Genomic DNA, 26,136 nt, shown 5'->3' with positions numbered 1-26,136 from the left:
CTACTCTCATACTCTTCCAAAGACTCTCGCTCTCTCCGTCTCGGTACCCTCGAGCAAGGGTTGCTCGACCTGCTTGGCTCATCCACCTCCCCGGATGCCCAAAAGGTTTCCTTTCACAATCCCCCTGCACTACGCCGGTGTCGTATTACGGCCGCGTCAATCTCTGGCATCCGTTCCGAGCTGCATCAATTCTTCGTCACGATCTGTAGTTCTTTTTCCAGTTGTTACGAGTGAGTAGCCGCATCTTATGACACCTGTGATAATTGTCTCTTCCCTATTGTTTCGGAAATTGATATCGTACAATTTCAAATACGTAACTAACGCTGAATTGCAGATTTTTATGAATTGCGCTGATTGCATGGTTTGTTCGAGTTACGAATTAAAACGAAAACGATAACTTAGGATGGACGAAAAACCGACTTGACAAAATACGTTTGGTTTAATCAACAATTCCTTATAATTATCAGGATATAACTTCGAGAGCTAACGTGACACCTAAGATGACTTTGCATAACTCGTGGCGTAGCTTCGCGGGATCTTGAGTGACATTGTGATATTTCAAGTGACCACTTCACCTCGGATGATTTCATGAGAAGTTCAAGTGAATTCAAAAGACTTTTTACCAGGATGTACACTTGACTTTGAGAGCGGGATTCTCCCCTCGGTATGACAAACCTCGTATTTTTTGGGCACAACAATCGCTACTAACGGATCAATTTACGGCTAGACTCTCATTCAACGAACCTTATCTAAAAGTTTTGCACAACTAAAATGATGCAACTACACAATTCATAGTTCGAAGCGATAGTAATGCATGCAATTCTGGTGCACGAAGCATTGCCTCGAGGTATAATCATGCTCCTAAGAAGTTCGCAGTCGTATCTAAAATACAAATTAACAAGCTAAATATAATATACCTAATAAAAAGCTCGACTATCCCTGAGTAACGTAAGCTATAATTCAATTTTACGAAATTAAGTTCTTAGTTCGAATTCTCAATACTTGTAAATTAAGTCGTAACACCGCTTGACTGCTTTATCGGCATGCGCTAACCAAACGGTTGGATATACGTGAAATATAACATCAGCGCGATGTGATAGATAACTTTACGTTTCGGGGTTACAAAGCCACCTTTTGTACAAGCTTCAAGCGAAGAGACACTAACGCGATTAAGTGTACATTCAACTTAGATTTGTCTACCCATGCGAAACCGCTTTTTGTGTAGAAATGACCATCGAAGTCCGTTCAAAAAAAAAACCAATCTGTTTCGCCGAGGTCTTTATTGTGTGCCATGGGACTGATGGTGCAGATTGGTTATTATATATGGGGTATTCCAGCCGAACTCGACCCGGTTTGGACCTCATGGATTCGGATTCAGTTCTCAATTTTTTTCGAAATTCTATTAACCCACAAAAAGACGCTCAATTTTATTGAGATTTTTAAAATCAAACCATTTCTAGTTATGATTTTTTGTTCAAATCACCTTTTTTCAAAAATGACATTTTTCAAGAGGACGTAACGCAAAAACTTGAGGTCTGACAATGAAATTTCATGAAAATAAAATACTCATTTCGACCCAAAGTTTCATAAAAAAAATGTTGAATAAAAAAAATAAAAAAAATGTTTTTTCGTCAAGTACGTCACAATTAATTTGGCTCGATTTTTTTTTCATCAAAAGGTGCATTTATTACAAACATTTTAAGACCAGGATCAAGATGCCTGGAATTTTCGTTAAAAAGTTACAACGATTTCAATTCAAGAAAATCATTGAAATCCGAGATTCGACAATACGTACATCGCAAAATACCGAATAACTTGTCTCGGAAAACGTAGTAAAAGTTAATCATTTATTTTTTTTTTTTTTTTTAGAATAGTCTTTTGAAAAAAATTCAGAACTGAATCCGAATCCATGAGTTCCAAACCGGGTCGAGTTCAGCTGGAATGCCCCATATGTATATTGTGGAGCCAATACAACTATGCACATTCATACTATAAAAAGTAATTCTGTTGCATGTTTTTTCGTACACTGTGAAATATTTCATTTGTTTCAGTAGCTGGAAAAGTTCAGTAAAACAGGTATAGTTAAAAATCGAGGTCGAGAATTCTTATTCATCATAGTTAAAAAACCTGTTTAAATATTGTTGGAATTAGGAAAAACGAGGGACACGTAACCATTTTGCGCTATCGTCAATCCTTTTTTGGTAATTGCAACGCAAAATCAGTTTCTTCGGTTTACTCTACTCTTAATAGTAACGGATACTAGACTTTCCGGTAACAGTTATAAAACAAATTTTCATTTTCTACCTAGAACAAAATTTTTCGATTGTGGTAAAAAATGAAGACAGTTAAGGACTGAGCGGTAACCGGAACTAAAAATTTCTCCCAGTAACTCTTTTTATCGGTAACGTTATCATCAAAGACGACGTCTTCCGTTTTCGAAGTTATACCGTACAAGAGGGGATCTTGTTTGATTGCAAAAGTACGTCAGTACCGTCCGTAGAGGGATCGGAATTATTTCCGAGCAGTTGTTGCATATAATACCTGCGGGTCTCTTTGCCTCTCGTATTTGAAGTATCGTCTCGAAGCTCCCGCAGGTCGCCGGGCATGCGATGCGTGCGTCGAGCGTTGGAAACAGATTAATCGGAGAACTCCTGCGAGAGAGTAATTTATTCGTCACGCACCACAGCTGGCGGTTTCTCTGCGACCGGTGCGTTCCCGAACGATTCCTCCCAGGTATCCCGAGTCCAGGCGAGAGAAAGGTAGGCTGAAACCCTGCAGCTATCCCGTGTTATACCCGCTAACAACTAGTTTGTTATCAATACGCGTTACCGCAATATATACACAAACGAGCCGACGATACGCCGACGAGTGACGATTATCGATCAATTACACGTTTCGTTCATCCCGCGAGTAGGTATGCGTACTTATAACCTGTCATTATATCAATCAGCTAGTCGAACGGACGACCGCCAATGAATGAATGGCAATTAACCGCGTCGCGTCATCTCACCGTAAAAGATATCGGGTATTATGTGAGTATTATATACCTAATAGGCATTCACGTTACGTAGGTACGTACCTACGTTGGGAATTAGTTGACCGAGGTTCTTAGTTTAATAAAGCGCCAAAAATATCTATTAGTAGATTGAATTTGACAGACTAAGAAAAGCACCAGCACGTGGGCGCGAAAGATGAAGACGCTACTTGACGTGGATCCACTCGAAGAAATCTGACTCCAAATCGCTTTGAAGTGTTACAAAGATAATGTATAGTCGCATCTTGCCTGTAACTCGCAATCGGTGACAGATTCGTTCAGGCTCTTACTTACTTACTTCCTTACTTCTTAGGCGCAATACGAAAGTGTCCTACGCAGTTTTCGGAATGTCTACCATTTTTTATTAAAATTAGTAAAGCGTTACGTTTTCGCAGATTCACTTATAATAGGAGGTGTGATGGATGAAATTCTCTTAACCGTTGAAGAAGATGTGCCGATTCTACCAGTTTGTTGATGGTAGTAAAAATGTGGTAAATTATTACACAATCCGATCTACGAAGTAGCATCAGTACCATGCATACGAAACGAATTTAATAAGGTTTCGAGGAAGAGGTATAAACCTATTGACTTGTATAACTCGGTCGATTTCTTTATAACGGTTGGTATGATAAAATTTTAGCAAAGGTTTGAAAGTTTATTTTTCCTAAGATTTGCTCCTACTCGCCGCAAATAAAAATAAATTCCTATACCACGGTTTGGCGTCAATTCAAAAATATCTGGCGCTCGATGTTCCATTTAACCACAAAAATTTCTTCTCGGCATCCGACACCGGCCAATTTCAACACCGAATTGTTGTCGGTACACGAATCGAAATTCGGACGGACGGGAAAGATCCAGCTCGGTGAAACCGGTCCTGAACACTGTTGCGAATAGGTCGGGAAGTCGCGTGTCTCCGCGGTGTCTCACGGGGGCCGGAAACGGGCGTAACACAAACAGCAGATGACACCCTCGGTATTACAGGCTACATATCTCGGGATAATATCGCCCTCTTTGCACCGAAACTCTCTTTTGGAAGCGGTCCTTGTTATTACTGACCATTCTTACTGGGTGAACGGTCGCACGTCAGAGGGGCCCGACATCCGTCACATGTTACCTCGGATGTAAGCCGCTCGCTTTACCGCACTTATCGAAAACGTGAGTCGACCGCTCGTTCCGGCCGCAAGTTTTTCCACCGTGGCTTCGGCCCTGGCCGTTTTGTCACCAGTAATCACGCGCCTCCAAGTGGGCGTCACATGGCGTGTCGCCTGTCGCGTGTTGCGTGTCGCACGTGCCTGCAGGGATTGATATGGGTTGCGTGATGACGATGGAACTATCACTTGATTCGCCAAAGTCGAGCCTTGGTTATCGTTATACGACTCTCGTGCGATGTTCTCGAGTGGAAGAAGAAAATTGCTAATCGTAACCTCGATTAATCTGCAATTTTTCCTCAAAAGTTGAATCAACTATTACTTGGAATGAATATTATCTCTCGCTCGCGAGGCGGGCAACAATAATATAACTTAAACACTTCAACCGAGGAGTTCGTCTGATATCGGCAAACCGTTGCGAACGAACAGCTTGTTACAGGGCAGGAAAAACTACGAGAAGTAAAATTAACTCTAAAGTCGCATGATTGAAACAAAGTTATCGGTTACTAGTTATCGATCACTAATTATAGTTTATTTCACGGTAAAGAATAATTTAGTAATATGTATTATACCAAGATTTGGACACTAAGTTTGCTTGCGCAGTTCAGACAATACGTGCAGAGCGGAGAATATTAAATATTCTTCTCCTGGCTGTGATAATTAATGAACACGATAAGTTGTGCCGCAATATGATACGGGATTTGGGAGGGTGAGAGGATCGTAGAACTGAGTTCGTATTTGAAAAAACAAACCGATTCGTCAAGTTTTACGAATTTACGGACGTGTTTCGTTAAACCATGAAACGAAGCCGAATACAGTAGCTGCGTATTGCGTGACTTATGAAAATATGAAACGGGCAGATCCTATTCCTGTAGCTTTCACAGTCACATATTTTAATCCTGTATTATTTTTTCTCGAAACCATTCTGAATTCAATCATCGTTATCTGAAAAAATGGGCATGACGAATGGAAAAATAGCGGACTCGTATCGGAACAATATACTGTCGGAAACGAGTAGTTTTTACATTGATCTGGTTTCCGTAAATGTGCACAAGTCCCCGTGCACTTTGCTCGCAACATAATATTTGCCTACTTTCCTGGGTGATAGAATTATATATATATATATATATATTAGGCTGATTAAAAAAAAAGGGCTAATTTTTTTTTTTCAAAATCCTCACATAAAAACTTCCGAGAAGGTGTGAAAAGACGCCTGTAAAAAGCAGAGCCCTTAATATTATTATTAAGAGGTCGCGCATCGGGAATTTCTATTTCCCGTTTAAATAACACAGGAATAAATTTTTTTAATTTTTGCAATTTCGTATTTTTGCAACGGCTCATTGAATTAGCAAACCAAAGCATATTTTTGTAGGAAATTTGACGCTCTACAAAAAAGGTCCTTACAAAGTTTTCGATAGTCACACTCCTTCAAAAGTTATTCGAGGTCAAAGTTGAACTTACAAAAGAATTCAATGTTCTTTTTTTTTTCGATGATACTATGAATTTTTTCTCATTATTTTGTTATAAAGAGGATAGATTTCGGAACAATTACATTTTTAAATAGTCAAGTGCATCAGTTATGGATTTTCCATGATAACATGTTCATTATTTAACATCGCATTTTTGTAAGGTAACTTTATATTGACTCGATGGGAAAATTAATGATTGAAAAAACCCAATTAGAGTAAGATATATTTATTAAATATATCTTTATAACAAAATAATGAGAAAAGATTCATAGTATCATCGAAAAAAACAAAAATATTGAATTTTTTTGTAAGTTCAACTTTGACCTCGAATAACTTTTGAAGGAGTGTGACTATCGAAAACTTTGTAAGGACTTTTTTTGTAGAGCGTCAAATTTCCTACAAAAATATGCTTTGGTCCGCTAATTCAATGAGCCGTTGCAAAAATACGAAATTGCAAAATTTAAAAAAATTTACTCCTGTGTTATTTAAACGGGAAATAAAAATTCCCGATGCGCGACCTCTTAATAATAATATTAAGGGCTCTGCTTTTTACAGGCGTCTTTTCACACATTCTCGGAAGTTTTTATGTGAGGATTTTGAAAAAAAAAAATTAGCCGTTTTTTTTGAATCAGCCTAATATATATATATATATATACGGTCGACCGAGATCTGTTATTCGGATTTTACAGCGCGCGAAGCCGGCACCAATATTCCAGAAATTGTTAAATCTTCGGAGCTGGCTAAAGTAGCATAACTCACGGCTTTAGGAGTTTATTATCTCGTGGGAAAACGCTTACTTCTGCGGGCTGAAGCGACGACAAGAGACACTCACCAGACCACCGGGAACCATTGCACCTCCTCCCATCCCATCCCTCTCCCCCTACGGCACGGGATCTGGGATTCTGGAGGTCAGAAATATCTAAATACTACAAACTTTGAGTGGCCGTTTCGAGGATGACGAAATACTCGCGCTTTACCCGTTCGGTCGGGGATGAGAATAAGTCTGACGACAGAACGATTGCCCTTTTCCTTATCAAAGACTCCTTAAGGAAAAGGAGAGCCGAGCGTCGACTTACACCCACCTTCGATTTACACCGGCGCATCTTTCACCTACTGCAGGCCACTTCTTAAACCACTTTTCATTAACAATTACACAATGGATCCGTGCTCGGGGAGGACCACACAGATCGCTGATGTCGAGCTGCACGCTTTGACCACGGTCAGGGATTAAATCATCTATCTTATATGAGGACTCGTATTATACCACAGTGACACTAATGTTCACCACGACTTTGCCCCTTAGTTAACTCCAGGATGAAGAGGGATCGGCTCGCCTTTTAGCGACGAAGGTCGAAAAGGAAAGAGAGAGGGAAGTCGTATAGCCGGAGTGCACTATGACTTTCGGACTCCTGGGCAAAGAATACACATCCAGTGTAGAATTACGGTGTCTAGCTGTTAGGATGGTCGGAAAATTAATGTAGTGACGGGAACTTTCATCGACCTGGAAAGCAATCAGCCAGATTGCTTCAAACTCACCGGGATTCGTAGCTGAAATTAAAAAACATATATTGTATAATAGTATATTGTATAGTATACAACACAGTATATTGAATATGGGGTATTTCACGTCAAATCCTTTCTCACAATCAAAGTACGTATCGGAAGAATAAACTTTGAATTCTTTCAGATTTTTTCGACACATGATTTCTTCGCGACAGTTCAACGAATAAATTGATTTCAACAATGTTTGATATTTCACGGCTATAGTAGCTTAAAACCTGGACGACATTTGAAAAAATTCCCTCGCAAAAATTTTAGGTTCTCTTGCGAACTTCTCGAGAGTATTTTTTCAGATTTTTCGTACCCCGTTTCAGTGTAGTTTTGATACAAAATGCGCGCAAATTATTCGTAACTGAAAAGAGTCCTGATCGAATGGGCTACAATTTGTAACACCGCGTGCCTTCTGCAATGCGAAGGTTGTCTGAAAACTTCATAGTGGGCGGTGCAATTGTTGCGGTGCAAATGTATCAACAAATATTCACACAGTGGCGAGAATTCGGTTCAAAGTTCGCGGCGCGTCGAGCGGTTTGCATACCCTGCGCACTCGAGCGCGATCGTCAATTGTTACGCGTGTTGTTTATAACAGTTGACGACTCTTTCTTGAGGAGCGTACTTCAGTCTGTCGTTTATCGCGATTCCTGACACTTTACGTGATTTCCCTACCGCCGGACAACATTGTTGAAGCACATTCATCCAAGGTAAGAATTCAACGACGTGTCGCGTATCGTAATGCCGACTGTATAACTTTCACCGTCATTACCGCCACGTTAATACAGTACGAATGGATGAGAAATCTCACAGTTCCATGTAAACTGTTGCTTATAACTTTTCAACTACTTTTCCGCCCACTACGCAACTTACAGACAATCTTTCGTATCAAAAAAGATATGCTGTTTAAGGATTTCGGCCAATTCGATTCGGGCACTATTTTGTTACAGAAGATTTTCCAACATTTTTCATCAAAACTATACCTACTTTAACGGGGCACGAAAAATTACTCAAAATTATTCTTAGAACTTTCATACAAAGATTCCAAACTTTTGCGTAGGAACTTTTTCCATATGTTATCTGAAATTTAAGATATGTCAACTCGAAAAAATGAGAAATCGTAACAAGCTGATTTTGCGACTAGCTGTTGTAAGAAAGTGCTTGGTCAGGAAAATTTGAAAAACTTCAGATTTGATGCTTTCAATACGAACTTCGAGTGAGTAAAAGAGCGAAAACATTAAAAGTGGTTAGGGAAAAAAACATCTATTTCGTTCGATTTGACGTGGAATCTCCCATTTATAGTAGACGAATTACACCATTTTACTCATAGTTTGTCCTGCATAATCGTTTTTATGCTTCTTCATATTCGTTGGAACTTGACTGAAACTTTGAAGAAGTTATTGAATCTGGTCAAGGCTATTTGTCAGGGCTAAAATCACAGCTGCATATATTGCATCTTTGTCACGCCCAATTTTCTAACTGTGCCAACAGCAACAATATCAACATTCGACTCTTCTTTTTTGCGCACTCGAAATACTTCTGACTTTCGGTTGTTGTAAATTTTTATCACTTGTTTTTCAGTGGCCAACGTGGTTCTTTCGACCGGATTTACCTCCCGTTTCGACGCCCGTCACTACCCACGTTTCTAGTTCAGTGGATGGTCCGATTACTTCTCCATTGACGCCAAGAATTCATCCCGACATCTCAAAAGTTCAAGATCTCCCACTGGACGGCAGCAAGATTCATGGTCAAACACCGACTATTTGCACGGTTAGTTGAATCAAATACTATGGCGTGGATGTGATGCGTTTCAGCTTTACCCGTTTCAAGAAACATTCTCTGCCTATAAGTTAAATTATATTCGCATACACGTATTTCAAACGGATCACTAATATTATGGGGTACGAGTATAATTCCTTTTGCAATTAAAGAAAAAGTGGCTTTGAAACAGTAGATTTTTTGATTATTTTCGCGTGGTTTCCATGTTCTCCGGAAAATCTCTGGAGCTTATTACGTATAGTAATACCAGCATGTACTATAAGTATTTTACAAACAACGAAGATCTTGATCGATTCGAGTGGTAATTACATCATTACGAAATACTCCATAATCTCAGAATTCAGAAGATTTTGGCGAAGCTCGCGATTTGCGCATTTTGTCACGTTTCACTTTCCTTATTTGGATTGCACTAATATTCTAGACTCTGTATCTTGAATTATTGCAATCAAATGGTATTGTGAAAAAACTCATTGCACGGTAGCCGGTCAAAATTTTATTTTTTAGTGGTATCCGATCTTAAATGAACTTGAAAATCTGAATTATATTAGGTGATGGATAAATTAGATTTCGTTGATCTTGGAGGGAGGATAATACAATTATTCGATCGATCGGGTGACGGTCCTCGAAGAACAACCGAACCGTGAACAAATAATACCCGCGCGTGTACAATAAGTCCGTTCGAATAATACTTTAGGCAAATAATGTCGTGATGAATTATAAGGTCGTGAGAAATGTGCGAATAAAGCGAAAAGCTACCCCTTTCCGTGCATCTTCTTCACATAATTAACCTTAAATAACTTTGTACAAAAAGCTCGTATTATTCTGATCTTGTCGTCGACCGTAAAATACTTCAATCATACAACATCGTCGCGTTCTTTTCCCGAAAAAATGCTCTCTCGTTTACCCGTGTGTACTTATCTTATCAATATCCGATGAGCAATGATTTCGAACGAACTTTAGAAAGTCTGATATTTGATTTATAGTGTATACATTTTTCCAACCAATTTACAAAATTTCGAAAAATACTAACGGGATTTTTATAATCCATCCGTAAGTTTTGACACTCGAAAAAGTTAACTCGTGTTAATAACATTGATCGATTGGTTTTCGGATAACGAAAGTTTCATCTTCGTACAAATTGGTAAGGTGACTGACCACCTATCACCCCGTGTGTAAAATTTGATCCTCGGTGACGCGCGAGTGAATTCGAAATGGACGATTTCCATGTCGTCAGTCTGTGCGAAGATGCGGGAGCAGTGACCATGTTATTCAATCAATGTTCACGGGACTCCATTGTACGCGGATGCATCGTCGTGTAGCCCGCTTGTCCGGAGACACGAAACGCACGGTGTACCTACCTGTACCTGGTTTTATGTCTCGAGACTCCCGCAGGCTGATATGTGCGGCACCGTGCGGACGACATCTCGTGATGAATTACCTCTCTGATCTAGGAGAGATTCTTTCTTGTATTCTAACTGTAATTCCTTTCAACCGCAGGGAATGTATCCGAGGAGAGAAATCTTCAGCCGCGATACGAGTACGAATGTTTAATCGCGGCCCGCGGATGGCGACAAATTAATCTTTAACATTGGCCAATACAAACGAACATTCGTCACTGCAAATAAGGTGAAAGAATTTGGAATGTCGGATCGGGGAAACGATGAGTGATTTTTGGCGACCAAAACGGTTTCGCAAAATTCGAAGATCATTTTTCGATAACCTTTCGGAAACACGTCTTAAGAGCTTATACTGTAACGGTCATTTGTACTTTATTTGTTCGGAATTGATTCGTCGCCATCCGTTGTGCTCAACGATTTGAAAAGGGACAATTACGAACGAGGTTGAAGCTGGTATAACGTTACTGTAACGATGATCACTTACCTCACATCGTCGGGATTGTCTGAAATTTCATCAAGCACAATAAGCGAAATATAATCATACTTTGAAAAGCCAACTAATTGAAAGGTAATTCAAAATTGAACAAGAACGAAAGAGTCCAGTGACACTCTCGATTTGTGCCACGATCCATGGTGAAATATTCAATCACACATTTCTTAGCATTCGTACGTCAAGTGACTGTAATTGCATTCTAATTCTGTCTATCAATAAGTCAATGCGCTGAGCCCAAAGAAACGCTTTAAACTCCTTCGACTCGCTGTCTAGTTTTTTGTCTATATTAAATGAGCCTAATTCGTTCGAGATGAAACTGCAGCCGGATAAATTATGCACCCCTTTTTCCAATTCTTCGTTGATAATTAGATTCTGAAAAAGTATTCAAATTTAATGATGAAAAATTTGAAGCTGCTTTCTGCCTCATACCTAACTACGGTTATGGAAGTTGTTTGGAACCTCGGAAGCGTGATCACGATCACCGAAGTGAACGTATGTATTTTTCAACGCTATCGAAAGCCGACCAGCCACCCTTTACCGATCGATGTAGAGTTTACATTTTTGTCGCAATATTTGGTATTCCGTTTCCGGCGGGATTGGGGATGAGTTACGCTGTTCGTGTGTTATGCATAACTGCATCGCGATGGAATGTTTTTAGTCCAGAGTGATGTCAAAATCACGGCGAAGTCCCCATGTATTTTTACTTTTGTAAACCGCAATCTTTCGAACATTATTCCCGAGAGCATTTCATCCTCAAGGATCGCTCAAAATCTGTAATCGATGCATTGACCAAAAATCTTCGAGTTCCGCGTACTTCGATCTCTTTTTATACGCGTAGATATTTCACTGTAAAAACGTAATGCCTGCTGATAATGAGTTTACGGCACAATTTCCTACGAGTTTCATGAGAGACAAAAAAATGAACAGAAAAAATAAATTCGAATCATGGAAATTGGCGGCTTTACAACCTGCGGTCGTCGGCTCGCAGAAGCCGGTGTAGCGAGGCGTTGGAAACTTTATGACAGGCTGCGTGGTATTTTATAACGCCGGCGATAAGACAATCTTGGTAATCACGTGAGAGGACGGGGACCGGTCAGTGTTCGAGCATAAATAAGGATTAGTTAAGTTGGCGCCATCGCATTAGCATATGGTGTTGTAAAATAAATATCCCGTAACGGAAGCCCCTTGGTTTCGTCCCCCCTCTTCGGCATCATCATCGAGCCGAACAGCTGAAGCTGACTGACGTTTGAGTCGGAGCCGGAAAGCAAACGTGGCGCGTTAGATGCGGCGTCGTATCATTTCTCGGAAATAATTAAGAGCGATGATAAACTGGCTTAGGTTAATGAAACGGCGTTGCAAGTGTCTTCGTGAACGAAGCCATTATGCGCGGCCGGCGACATTAAAAGCTCAAGGCGAATGACTTATTAGTACAAACTCTGCTGCCACGAAGACGAATCTCTGAAAGGATATAAACGCGAACGAGAAGAGAAATTAGAGGCCGGAGTTCGGGGGGGGGCAAAAAAATCTGTACCAATTATCTATACACGAAAAGTAATAGGCGTAACAGGAATTACAAAAACGGTGCTTGTATCAGACGTTGCGAGAACACGTGCGTTGCGTTAAAATCGTATGTTTACACCGCTTCGAATCAAATTTTTGATAACGCGAGTATTTGAAAGTATCAATACCGAAGTAAACTGCACGCAATATATTGATAAACTATCGAGTTATGACCATTCGAAGGTGGTAAAGAGCCAGTGCAATGAAATCGTTGTTACAAGCTTGAAGCTCAACATTCTTGTCTCTTGAAAAGTTGTCGAAGAATATCGGAACGAGTCAGGCACGATCTTTTGAAGCGGTCAATTTGCTGTACCATCCGTCACCAGATTTTTCATATCCCATACCAAACATATTTTAAGCTAGTTTCGACAAAGACGGAAAATCATAGCAATAAATTTCACAGTTCCTCGATTTTAGACTTTGATTGTTCGTAACTAAGAAATTTTTGCTTTTGGAAAGTGACATATTCAACATTTTCCGTAGAGAGTTTAATAAAGCTTTGACAACATTTGCTAGGAAGTTAGATTATCCGAACGCTGTTAAGCGTGCGTAAAGTACCTTATTTCTGAACAGTGCGATTAACCAACGTTAATCAGGCACATGCGCACAATTGAAATGTTCCATTTTCCACACAAAGGCTTACTATTGTTTTCAAATTTTGATTTCATTACCAAATTTTTCATTTGTTTCGATGCTGAACTACACCCTGAACGGAAGTATCAATAGAAAATTGATTATTTCGCCGCCGCCGCGCCGTTTAAAAAACATCGGTGTTCCTGGCTTTCAGGTCCAGAAAAAACTTAAAATTAGTATATTCAAGTTCGATCGTATTAGACTTGAAGCGAAAATGGCATCATTTCATCAGTTTGGCGTCATGGCCTATGAGAAATAACGATTGTTTCCAAATTATCATTGTTAATTGGTAATAAATTTCATTCTCACGTAAAAATTTGACTATTACGAAACCCTAGAGAGTAGAGAATTTTGAGTCCTCCTTGTTGATTTTTATCGAGATTCACAACATCATATTTAAGTTACACCGCTTTTAGTCACAATCGATCGCTGATATTGAAATCGTATAACGCAAACAGACAGCGGTCTCAAAGTCCGTGAGAATTGAACACTGTAAGGCTGTACGCCAGTTGTCCTAAGTACGACTTGCCTGTGATCGATGAATGAAAAAAAAAATTCATCATCTTAGGAATAAACATCGTTATTCCTGCAACGACGACGTCCGATGAGATTACATATTGTAGAGGATATCAGGTATTCACGACGGCGACGTGCCCTGCAACCTGGCGACGGACGGCTGTGACTTATAAAGTTGTAAGGACGCGGGTACAGAAGTTTGTATAGCCAGGTAGATTGAACGAGCGCGACGACGGGACGCGTATGCGGGGCGACGTATGCGTAAAACGCGGGGTACTTGGAGATGATTGCTTATTAGACATCAGGCCCAGTGACAATTTGATAGATCGAGCTTTTTGTCGCCTTCCTCGTCAGTCGCTGGTCAGTCGAGAATTGAGTTTTTTGCCCCCTCACCGAGTAACTAATAACGAGATCTTCGCGTTGGCTTATCTGTGAACGACGTTCGGCCAGGCGACGCGCTCCTTATTTTATTTTCCTAGTCCTGCATCGTCGTCCCCGACGACTCGTATCGTCAAACCGCGTCAAGAAACGTCGGGAAAATAGTAATAATTGTTACTCCGATATCGGACCCTAATTGCTCGCAATTAGTCTCACTTCGGCATCGCTTTCCTCTACCGAGAATGAGGCATGTGCTTGCAGTATGTAACACAACACCTACCTTCCTTCTTTCTCCTTTATCGGATGAATTATTTCTAATACAGTGAAAGATTTTTTGCATTTACACTTTTTCAGATTTTTACAGGAAAACGCTTGTGATTTTCTTCGAACTTTTTACATCCAACGATTTTAGAAGCACACTGACAATGAGGGAAATTTTTAGTTCCTGTTACCGCTCAGTCCTTAACTATTTTTTACAACAATCGAAAAATATAGTTCTAGGTAGAAAATGAAAATTAGTTTTCTAGCTGTTACCGGAAAGTCTAGTATTCGTTACTATTCTTTCTCGTTACGATCACTCTTACTATATTTTCTTGTAACTGTTGCAAAAATTTAATGCTTGTGCAACAATATATTGACGTTAAAACCTTATTTAACTAAAAAAGTAGAGTAAACCGAACAAACTGATTTTGCGTTGCAATTACCAAAAAAGGATGGACAATAGCGGAAAATGGTTACCTAAGTCTACCTCGTTTTTCCTAATTCCAACAATATTCAAACAGTTTTTTTTTTAACGATACCTGTTTTACTGAATTTTTCTAGTTACTCTAACAAATGAAATTTTTCTCAGTGCACGGTGTTTTCGTCGTTGATATCAAAACACGTTTTGAAAAACTTGTCCAATTTCTGACCGGTGGTAACTTTCAATTTTTAACGGACGAAAATCGACAGAGAATATGCCCTACATGTCGGAGATGAATAATCCATGAAAGAGAGACGAGAGTAGGAGATGCGTAAAATCATCCGCTTTGAATGGAATGATTTGATTACGTGTATTAAACGGTGCGCAGTGATCGGGTGCAGATATTCGTGCCGTGCGATTAATCGATTAATCGGCAGCTTCGATTAATCATTTTTTCGATCAATTGACCAATCTTTTTTCCGATTAATCGATTAATCGACGGTCTCAATTAATCGAAGCTGCCTAGTGATAATTCTGCAGGTCGATCGGTATATTAATCGAAACCATCGATTAATCGATAAATTGGAAAAACGATTAATCAAAAAATTCAATTGATTTAATCGATTAATGGATTAATCGCACAGCACTAACAGATATATAGCTGACGATGAAGCTGCTGCCTGATCTTCGATATGTGTAAGCGAGCTGAAATTTTTCTCGGAAAATTGCTCGAGTTAATAGCTCAGCTGATGCCGATTGCAGGCCGAGACTGACTTTCGAACAATGTGTGCGTGGATAAGGAGAAAGCCTGCTAGTGACGGTGATGTATGTACGTTACACGTTTATCCGTGCTTCACTCTGCTCTGTCTTCATTACCCCGAAGAATTGATTAAAGATGTGTCAAACCTATGCCTAGTCACGTCGAAATAGCGTCACAAGGAAAAACTTACGCAACTGTGTTCAAGGTGACAGAACCAAAGCCGCAAGAGTTGAAGTTGATTGGAACAAGAATATGCATTGATACGGAGAAGGTCTCTGATTGTAAGTTGCGTATTCTAACTGGAAAAGCCACATCATCGTTTCGTTTTCTTATTTTTTTTATTTTATTTTTTTTTATTTTGTGCGTGTAGCACGTCTCTATTGAGAAATTCCGCTTTATTTCTTTTAGAATTAAATTCTCTACGGTTTGCTCAGAATACATTTTTTCTTTAGTGTCGTGTATGTTCACTGCGGTTATAAAAATTATAACTGTGCGAGGTCTTGGATGCACGCCAAAAGCACAAGCGATACGCAGTTTCAACGATTTCGAATGCAGGCTTTATTCATTGTGACGCCAAATAGAAATATCAGAGAAAAATATTTAGAAATTGTTAGAATTATAAAAGTAGAATGTAGATATTCTCTCATGTCCATAGGAATTGGATAATCCTACATTTTTTGGGTAGACCTTCTTGGATGTACGTATATTTGATGTTGAAATTACAACATTCTCCCGAACTGCATGCGTTTTTTACCCCCCATGAGTAGGGCTTTGGATAAAATAAGTCTTGGAAGTAAGAGGAGAGCAAAAAGCTTCGAGGTTAGATAAATTAGTGCCACCCTAATGCACAGATACCGCTTATGTATACTTATGTAGGACAGAGCACATTAATTACGGAGGCTTGACTACTTTCCGTACGGTATAAGTTGAGCATAAAGAACGTTGTTAAAACAAGTGGCCACCAGTGAAATTAATTTCGATGATAAATGACACGAGTCAAATCCTTCCGAGTATGATCCATTTAATATTACGCTATACGCTAGAACTAACGTATATTATGAAACAGCTTTGGCTATACGCTGCTTTTGGCCTCGACAAATTAATGGCCTTTGTGTTTTTTTGCGCTTCTAATAAGCGATACTTTTTCGCCGAATCAATTCTCTCACCTTTCATGTATCCGAGGATTACCGAATATACTGATTATTTTAATGGCTCTTACGCGATTACTTTGTGTACGTCATTTTGTGACACGCGATAACGATGAGAAGAAAAATTGAACATAAATAAAATCAGTGCCTCGCGAATTAAATAAAATAGTAACGAGCTAAGGTATAATGATTACTGAATGAACGTATCTTCTATCTTTCTACGACATGAAATGAACAAATATTGAGTTCCATCAGGCATATTGAGTCTTGATCTTATCGCGTATGTAAAACCTTGTGATCATTACTAGAAAATCATATTTCTTAACTCTCTTCCGTAAGACTCGTTAAACGTAACATTCTATCGAATAATACACGATACAATGTCCCTTAGGCACTTCAATAATGCACATAAACTTTACGATCTACGCTTACAATTAGCATAATCAGCCATGCGCTGATATTAATCGCAGGTTTATTACAATGTGACTGTAAAATTATCGCTAGTACACGTTCTTGTTTACTTTCGCACGAAATTTTTTCAACATATCTCACGACCACATTCCGGTTGAACAAAAAATTTTCGACGCTTGAGATTTCGTTTGACAATCTTGATCGGTGATTATCGATCGGACGGCGGTAGGCGAATGGCCCGAGGCGATAGCTCTGTCAACGTGAGTTTTTAATTTATAGACGCAGTAGTTTCCACCCTCGGAATAAAAAGCTCAGGCAAAGCTCGAGTCATCGCGCCTCGACGACGCCCGCCGCCGCAGGCGCAAAGCCGTCCCGATGGAAGGCACATCTGCGCCCCTAATTATTCTTCAGATTTAGTAGATCGTTACGGCTTGTAAAATTACCGGCAATTTCACACCCCTAACCTTCTTTGATCCTCGCCTTTCTTGCTGGCTAGTTCAGAGCTCTCCGTGCGACTGAAAAGCAACGCGCGAAGCACCCGTACGTGAATCGTACGCGGGCACATATTCCTATCGATATTCCGAACAGGTAGTTACATGCACACCTACATTAGGCATGGCACGTTTTCAATTATTGGATCGTTCTTTACGACCGCGTCGAGGAACACGCGATCCTACGATGTCCGAGTCCAGAACTCTCCTCCGGTAGTTAAAAGTTGAAGGCCACGTCGATTGGTACAATCCGTTGTAATTAATGATTGAGAATACTTGAGTCAATTTCCACTCGTTTTTAATACTATTGGATATTATCCTTCGGTTCGGACCGCTCGTCGTCCATTCGGCACGGCGTTAAGGGGTTGCGGAGTCAATGCTCCAAGCAATTTAGGTCTTACTTCAGATCCCTTGATTCGTCAAACGTTCTTAGACTGATATTCCACTTCGTGGCGATTTAAATTCAAAGTCTTCTCCCAAAGAACCGTTTCTGAATCGCACGGTGCGGATGATCGCTGAAAGTGCCAAATAAATGTGGAGACAATAACTTCGCCTAGTCAACTATATAGTTATTTATAGATTATAGGTTATGGATTATTAGGCTTTGCCGTAATTTCATAGTATTTTATACGTACTCTTACGTAGTTTTAAAATTTTGATTATCTCGATTCGAATAGATATGGTTTTAAACTGTACTTCAAGATGTGCTTATAGTTGGTACGAATTGTGATCTAATATACCTGACACCAAGTAACAGTGAGCCAAATAGTTGGGAGAGTTGACTTGAAACTGTGAGCCACGATGCAAGATGGTTTGACACTAATCTCGTCAGTAAAAAATTTACAAGGACTTAGAGAAAAATTTTCATCACGCAACAACATATATATTAAAGATTGGAAATGCCTCCATTTTTAGATATCATCCTACGAATTAAAATCGACTCAACACGCATTGCCCTGCAAAATTTACTTTCTATTCAATCCAACTTTCTCTGTGCTGGGTGAAACTTTGGTGATTCAGCTTCAACTTGAACTTGAATGATACATTGTAAAAGGTTCGCTTAAGATTAAAATATGTACTTATCAGGGTCAACGTAAAATCCACAGTTATGGTTGTTGAATATTTCAATAGAAAATGACCAAAATTGAAACAAGAAAGAACGTGTAATCAACCATCAAATTTATATGAAAACAAAAGTCACATTTTCACAGACGCAACATGAATCGATAACTAAGGGATGATGAACCGAGGTGCAGTTGCCGATTGATTCGATATTCGCAATGCAAACAGAGTCTTTTTGGTTGTTTAATTGCGGTTGATATTTGCTAACGAGAAAGTCGAGTTTTATTTCATGCCGATTAAATGTATGAGAGGTATTCCACCCCGACTTGGTAAATGATTTTCCCTCGCCATTTTTGATCTCGTTCATAACCTTTCATAGGATCGTCCCTAACTCTAAATGGTACTCCTGAATTATTTCAGATTGTTCTCCTCAGCCGTTTTTTTTTTTTTATAAATGTTTAAAGATCAAAATAGAATGACATTTTTTAAATCCTCGAAAAGTTCTTCGATCAAATAGGATCGATCATTGGAGGCAAACGTTATTTTGTATATTTATTTGACTAATTGCAAAAAAGCATTCCGAAATGTACTTAATGTGATTTTTTTATCGATAATCATTCATTCTCATTGAGAATTTTTTCGAAAATTTTAAAGATATCATTCCGTTTCGATCGTCAAAAATTTATTAAACAAGGTAACCGGTGGAGAGAAAAATCTGAAATAATTCCGTAGTGCTATTTAGAGTTAGGACAATCGAATAAAAAATTACGAAGGAAACAAAAAGTGGTGAGTTGGCGTGGAACGCCTCGTATACATATACATCTCCAAAAACAATGTCGGGATCGAGGACGACTAGACGGATCGAAAAAATCCTGATACCATAAGGGCAACGCTTTGAGGACGCGAGAGTTGATAAGATTGAAAATCGGTATGAAATCGTTTTACGAATGAACGGGAGACTACCGGATGCTTCGGCATCGGCCGCACTTCAGCCGCGGTGAGCTGCATGGATCACTGTAATTTAATAAATTGCGATAGCTGCCGTCCCGGGGCAAATTGTAGCATAATCATTCATTAGTGGGTCGTGACTTGCCTCGGCGTGTGTAAGTCGAGCCTAGCTGTGTAGGTGCAGGTTTCACGGAGCCCGATAGTCTGACACACCATGTGGCAAGCAAGCGAGCGAAGCGGCTTCCACAATCGTTGTCTCTATCAGCCACCGAGCGGGGCTGCCTGCGAGATAAAAGAGCCTGGCCGTACAATGTTGTGTTTAGAATGTGTGCTGTTGGTGCATTCCCCTTTCGTCATTCCTAGAACTAATTCCGTGACTAGAATCACGCCAAGTATTTAAGAACCATTCTACTAGGGTTCTGATCGCTCGCTTGCGTCGCGTCCTTTCGCTCGGTACGAAAAACCGCTTACTCACTTCCGATAAGTGGTAATTGATTGAAGTTGGTGGACACTGGTCGTCGGTCGCGTCGTTAATCGCATTTCCGTTTGCAGTTGTTCTTTTTTTTTTTTTTATTTCATCGGAGCGAGAGAGGAGAGAGGGTCAATTTTGCGCCCATTTACAAGGTCACTGATTTTAGTTGATTGGGCGACATTTGTTGACCTTGAAATGAATCACACGCGATGAACTCATTTTTCAATCACGTAATACACTGCCGGCAAAACGATTGGGTACGCCGGTCGAAATTACGTGCCGCACTAAACGTTAGATAACCGACTAGAAAATAAAGATAATCAAATTTCCCAAGCTGCGTTTTAAAGAGGAAGAATTAACATTCGTGTTGATATTTTAGAAAATTCTCTACGATTTTTTTTTTTCTTCTTCAGGCCCCGGTACGTAATTTTGAACTAGACGTTTTTCGGATGTCTTAGAGTCGTCGAAAATTAACCCCATAGCTTTGGGAAAATTTTTTCCTCAGTTTTTTCTACGAGAAACTTGAAGAGGATATCAAAACCTACATGTTCTTTTTTTAGAAAGTTTCGTACGATTTTTTTTCGCCCCAGTATCGCATTTTTAACAAAAAAAAGACACGTTTTAGAAAAAAGGCATGATCCACTAACTATAGAGTTTCAGAGGAAATGTCAGGAGGGTAAAAAGTTGCTTAAGTTCACACTGGAGTAGCACTTCACACTTCAAGTATTCTTTAAACAATTTTTTCGCCTGGAACTCGGAAAATCTTCGTCAGTATCGAATTTACGAAAAAATATTAAAAACAAAATACGCAGTACCAGGGTGACGATAAATCGTACGGAACTTTCTAAAAAAGAAAAATGTAGGTTTTGATGTGTTTTTTAAATTTACCATAGAGTAAACCGAGGAAAAGTTATTCCTTAAGCTGTGGGGTTAATTTTCGGCGGCTAAAAGATAGCCCAAAAATAGCCATGTTCAAAAGTACGTACGGGGGTCAAAATGAATCGTAGAGAATTTTTCAAAACAGCAAAATGACAGTAAATTTGTCTTCTTCAAAACACTGCTTGGGAAATTTGATTATCATTATTTTCGAGTCCGCTATCTAACTTTTACCGCGGCAAGAAATTACTTTTGGCCGGCAATGCATATCGTTGCAATAAATATATGGTCTATTCCACCAGTATTCTGCAATCTTACTAAATTCAGTGAGAGCTAATGATTTTGTTGAATATTAGTGCTGTAAACTGGGTCCTTACTGTAATTGGAGTTATAACTTTGAAATCCGTCCCCTCTTTACAACGCTATCTTGAAATCAAGCAAAACTGTCGAACAGTAAAATTAGATAAGATTGAAAATATTAAAAGAAAACAATTTCCAAAGTTAGTTACATATTTCTTGCCTATAATAAGATTCTCTAAAATTTAGCTTTTGCAAAAAAGACGACGTAAATTTTCAGGAAAAAGAATGATAATGAAAGCCATTTTTATTCCGTGGAATCCTAAAAAATGGCTTTTTAATCGCTGTCGTGTGCTTCTTTTCCCCATTTCGCTATTCATCACAATGCTACAGCAATTTCCAGTAATATTATAGAATCCCGGGTAGGCAGGTATATTGAATTTATTATCTCCGTAACTGGTAATGTGCGGTATATGTGTACAAAATAGCGAGTAAACATCGTTTGCATAAAATTCCGTCCCACGTGACGCGACCCCCACGAGAGTTTAAATGTGATATCATTAATCACTTTCGGTCAATTTAGCGTCTCCGATAAACACGACTAGTTCGGCTGGGCCAGATAACGGGTGTCGGAAAAGGAGGAATCTGTCCCAATGACCGAGTCCCGGGTTCTAATTATGCTTACTATTTTAATATCGCGTGGGACGATTGGATTTTGCTGTAACAAAGGTGCACGACGAATGTTAATTAGGTGATAAATAGAAAATAAATTTGCCCTCATCCGCAGAGTGAATAAAAATGTTCAGTTATTCGGAAAGTTACAGGTTTTTTGAAACAACGTTTTTTGAATAATAATTGTTATAAATAGAAAAATACAAAAAATGTAAATCATTAATCAATTTAATGGATATATTTGTGGCGTTAAAGAATCACAGAACATCCAAGACTGAAAAATCTAATTAATTCGAAGATATGTGAATTTTTTTTTATAAATCATAATATATTTATAGCAAATCGTTATGTGTAAATACAGAAATCGCACGAAGGATATTGATATATTCTATATCCTGTCTAAAGTTGGTGTGAAAAAGTTCCGTATAATAGAGGGATTATAAACTCTGTAATTGCGTAATGTAACGGTAAAATCAACCCCACCTAAGGGCCGCTTACCTCCAGAGCAGAGAGCTCATACAGCAGTGATATAAAATCCCGCGTAAATGAGATTTTTATAAAAGCTGGTGGAATTAAGCTCTTCATCGCCCCCATTAAGCGGATTTTCCCCGAGTTCTTTACCCCCATTCTCTTTCTGTTAGAATTTGAAATATTTCGCATGTGCGGGTAGGGCGCGAATATCTTACGCGCGTGTGCGAAACTTTTTCCTTCTTTCATTACTCCGGCAAAGCTAATCCATATTTCAAAGCACCAAGCTTTGTCTTTTCACCAATTTTTCACCTCCGTCATTTTTCTTTCAACGTTTCTTTTTTTCCGCTGCAGGCAAAATTCCGACATTCGTTAATTAACGAAACAAATGAATTTTGACCTTTAGTATGCAAAAGATGTAACGAGGCGAAAAAGGTTTGCATTTATTTTCCACCTTTGATATTCTCGTTACGCATACAATATACCATCGTCTGATGTAACTTATTTTCAACCCCTTGTCAAGTTCTTTCCAACCCTTAATCCTGAATGCGTTCCTCACTCCCGATGAAGACTTTCAAAAAAAAATATCGCAAGACTCGTCACGCAATAAGAAAGTGTATTCTTCTCCAAATTAAGCAGCTTTTGGGAATGCCGGGGACTAATCCACGGGATCAAAGTCTATAGTTTCAGGATAAGTCGAAGCATCGCTTGCCTTTAAGTGAGTTAACGCTTACTGGCTCCGAACGCGACGTTACGACGTTAAATTTTGGCAAATGCTTTCCGGCATCGTTTCGCTATCGCGCCTATCGTCACAAGGCATACATAACGGAGAAATGCACTTTCAAGGTAGCACTTGGATGTGTATCGATTACCGGGAATCGGGTGTGCCCGTGCCATTACGGGATGAGTTCTAGTTACCCGCAAGTCGCCGAGATGTTATCGAGATTAGTTCGTTATAAATGATTACGTCAATTTATCGATATTTCTCGGAAGTGTGCCCATTATTTTCAGAATGGCATCGAAACTCTGTATCATGCTGATCAAACGGGCATTGATTGAATTGCATTTGGAATCACTTTGTTGAAAAAAATCACATCAGAAGTACAAAATTCATATTCTGAATAAAATATCATCACGATTTTAGCGTCAATATAACAAAGTGACTGTCTCACTTGGAGCAATTCGAGTTTGAGGGCTTTATTATTAGCGGTTTCAAGAACATTTTACAGTTTTGAAAATAAAATTCACAAATCTAGCAACAAGCTGGAATCGATAAACAAATTTTAAATATTGTGTTGAAATTTCAAGTCGATCGAATAAAAATTGATTGAAAACATGGTCTTGGGGACTTACATACGCCATTTCGCGATTTTGTTATTAATTTCAATGAGAAAATAATCTAAAATAATCTTAAAACTGTAAATAATAAAGCCCTCGAACTCAAATTGCTTTAAGTGCTTCCATTTTCTTGAAAAAAAAACCCTAAAAATAGATATGATTTTAGACCGTCCAAGCTATACCTCCCTTAACTCGGAGGTTAAGAATTCAACAAATTTGTCTTCTCGTGAGATATATATCGACTGATTCCTGAAGAAATATTAAGAAGCTAAAACAAAAAAAAATAGGTGAAAAAAACGTACCCGCAATTAGGTGCAACGAGTGAGTCGATTCAACGTCGACGATGCCTCTCGACGTCTGTTATTTCCTTATAACCAACAACTCCACCCGCTTGTTCAAAGAATTTTAAAGGATTTTCATCGAGTAATATCGATGGTACTCGAGGATGGCAAGAACTTTTGTTGCAGGCTTTATTTTCCCTTGAAGAAACGACGAGTTCCCGGCAATATCTTCGGGCAAGGATCGCAGTTTCAGAGACGGTGGGGGGAAAACGAGGAGGGCTCGAATTATGCGCCCGTAGAGGGAAAAGAATTACGAAGCGAATCCATTAAGATGCTCGATTACGAGTGTATACAGCAATTGTTCAACGTTTGCTTGCTCTTCATTACTCGCTGCTTGTTAGTCGCAGCTGGTTATGTCCGTGTGTTCGAAGGTACGCGTGCAATGGGTACATCGGGTACATCCTACCCAAGGTATACACACAACCCAACGCAGGTTAAACGGAGTAATTAATAACGTCGTCGTCGTCGTCGTTGTAATCGCATCTCCATACACAGCATCGCCCCATTATATAATGTCGTTTTTATTTTTTCCTTCCATCTTCTACGTTTTTTTTCCCTTCGTTTTCTGGTCTCCGACATACGCACCGGTATACATGCGAGAACGGGGAGAGTTCGGCCGTATCATCGGCGCACGGCCTGCACGACCAGCATCTTTATTCGAAATCTGTTCCGCATCAATAGAGGTCCGCGCACGCCGCGATGCTTTGTATCGTCGGGACGCCCACGCGTGCTGTTCGGGCCACGAGGGGATCCTGGTAATAAGCAACGTTGGTTGTACCCTAATAAGGGTGCGGTCCCTGGACATCGGTTCACGAGAACCAGAAAAAGAGATATATACACGTGAAAGAGACCTTTCGGTCAGCGCCCGGCGCTCGTTGATTGAGAGAAATCGCGGAGATCGACGCTTGATTCGTTTCTCTACATTCGTGTGTTCCTACACGTGTACAATAAACCCGCCCAACAATATATTACGTGGTTACACACAGGCGAATCTCGATTGTTCGACTACTTTCGCGTACCTATGGGGCATTCCGTATTCAAATATTTTTCCATACTCTCCATAGCTCTGAGATTTACCAAAATCCTTTTTCTTGTCTGCAATTCTTTAGGTACAGTTGAACGTCGATCGGTAGTGGAAAGAACTATCTAAATACAGGATCTTCACGCAAGAGTGGTCATAACGAAATGGAAGACGTGATTTGAGTTCACATGGAACGCCTCATATGTATGAATGATAAATCCAGATGCGCAGGTATAACTTTGCGATCTATCGAGCCAACACGCCTACGTTTTAAAACGCGTTGCGTAAGGCCGCGGGACTTGTTCACGTAATACGTATATACCAATACTTGCTATAGGTTAAGCAGCAAGAGGTTGGTTCAGGTGTGGTAAGGTGCATATCGATGTATTAATTGGGTTTACGCGTGGGAAAGACCTAGTGAACTTTACGATCGTGTACGGTTATCGCGTTGACCGAGTGTGTACTTTGGCACACAGCCTACCAGCATCGGAGGATAATTCATAAACTTTGGGTCTGCACCCGTCTGCATATCTATCTCAACGTGTTTATGTCCGTGCCGGATACGCCTCAAAAAGCTGCAGACGAGTGATTCTGTTCTGAAATTATCTTGAAGTCAACTCAAGTAACAAAAGTCTCGGGAGTTTGATATCGTCTGCCTTAGGAAATCTCTTTTACACCTTAGCATGTCCACGAATTATTCTTCATTGCGATTGACAATTTTTGATTGAATTATTCAGAAGAAACGGGCACCGTCAGTAACGATTTTGCAAGTTTATTCGACTCGTGATTGTCTATTGTCATTCTAATTTCAACAAGTGTTTGATACGTGTTATATATCCGACACTGCCATGCGTCTACATTAGAACGACTTGGTCGTTTGACATGTCGGGTCACCAAGCTGCTTAGTCAGGAAGGAAAGTTAATTATTTCTATATTTCATGACCATTTCTTCTTCTTTGTGTCGTCAATAACGCAAATTAACAGACAAAGCCACTCATACTATTCGAAAATACGTCGATGCGGAGACGTGATCAGTAACCGTTGAAAGTATGTCTGATTATCATGATATTCGACAGGTGACATATCGGAACCCGTCTTCGTTTATGGTACATCGTCGCTCTTCGTGCGTTATTACCGAACCGCAAACGCGTTGGATTGATCGAAAGTCACCGAGAGTTTACAGTTTACAGTTGG

At 39.6% G+C, this 26,136-nt stretch overlaps 1 protein-coding gene across 2 annotated transcripts in view; it reads left to right on the top strand.

Moving 5' to 3' along the window:
* Positions 1–26,136, top strand: part of LOC124216503 (zinc finger protein basonuclin-1) — a 260,148-nt gene that overhangs the window by 18,245 nt on the left and 215,767 nt on the right. For both annotated transcript variants that reach the window (XM_046621070.2, XM_046621071.2), the window contains exon 2: positions 8,781–8,969. In XM_046621070.2, coding sequence (XP_046477026.1) covers positions 8,781–8,969 — 189 coding nt within the window. The remainder of the gene's footprint in view (positions 1–8,780; positions 8,970–26,136) is intronic.

This window comes from Neodiprion pinetum, chromosome 4 (assembly GCF_021155775.2).
Source record: "Neodiprion pinetum isolate iyNeoPine1 chromosome 4, iyNeoPine1.2, whole genome shotgun sequence".
NCBI lineage: Eukaryota > Metazoa > Arthropoda > Insecta > Hymenoptera > Diprionidae > Neodiprion > Neodiprion pinetum.
The sequence above is the reverse complement of the archived record's forward strand: the minus strand, read 5'-3'. Positions and strand labels throughout refer to the sequence as shown.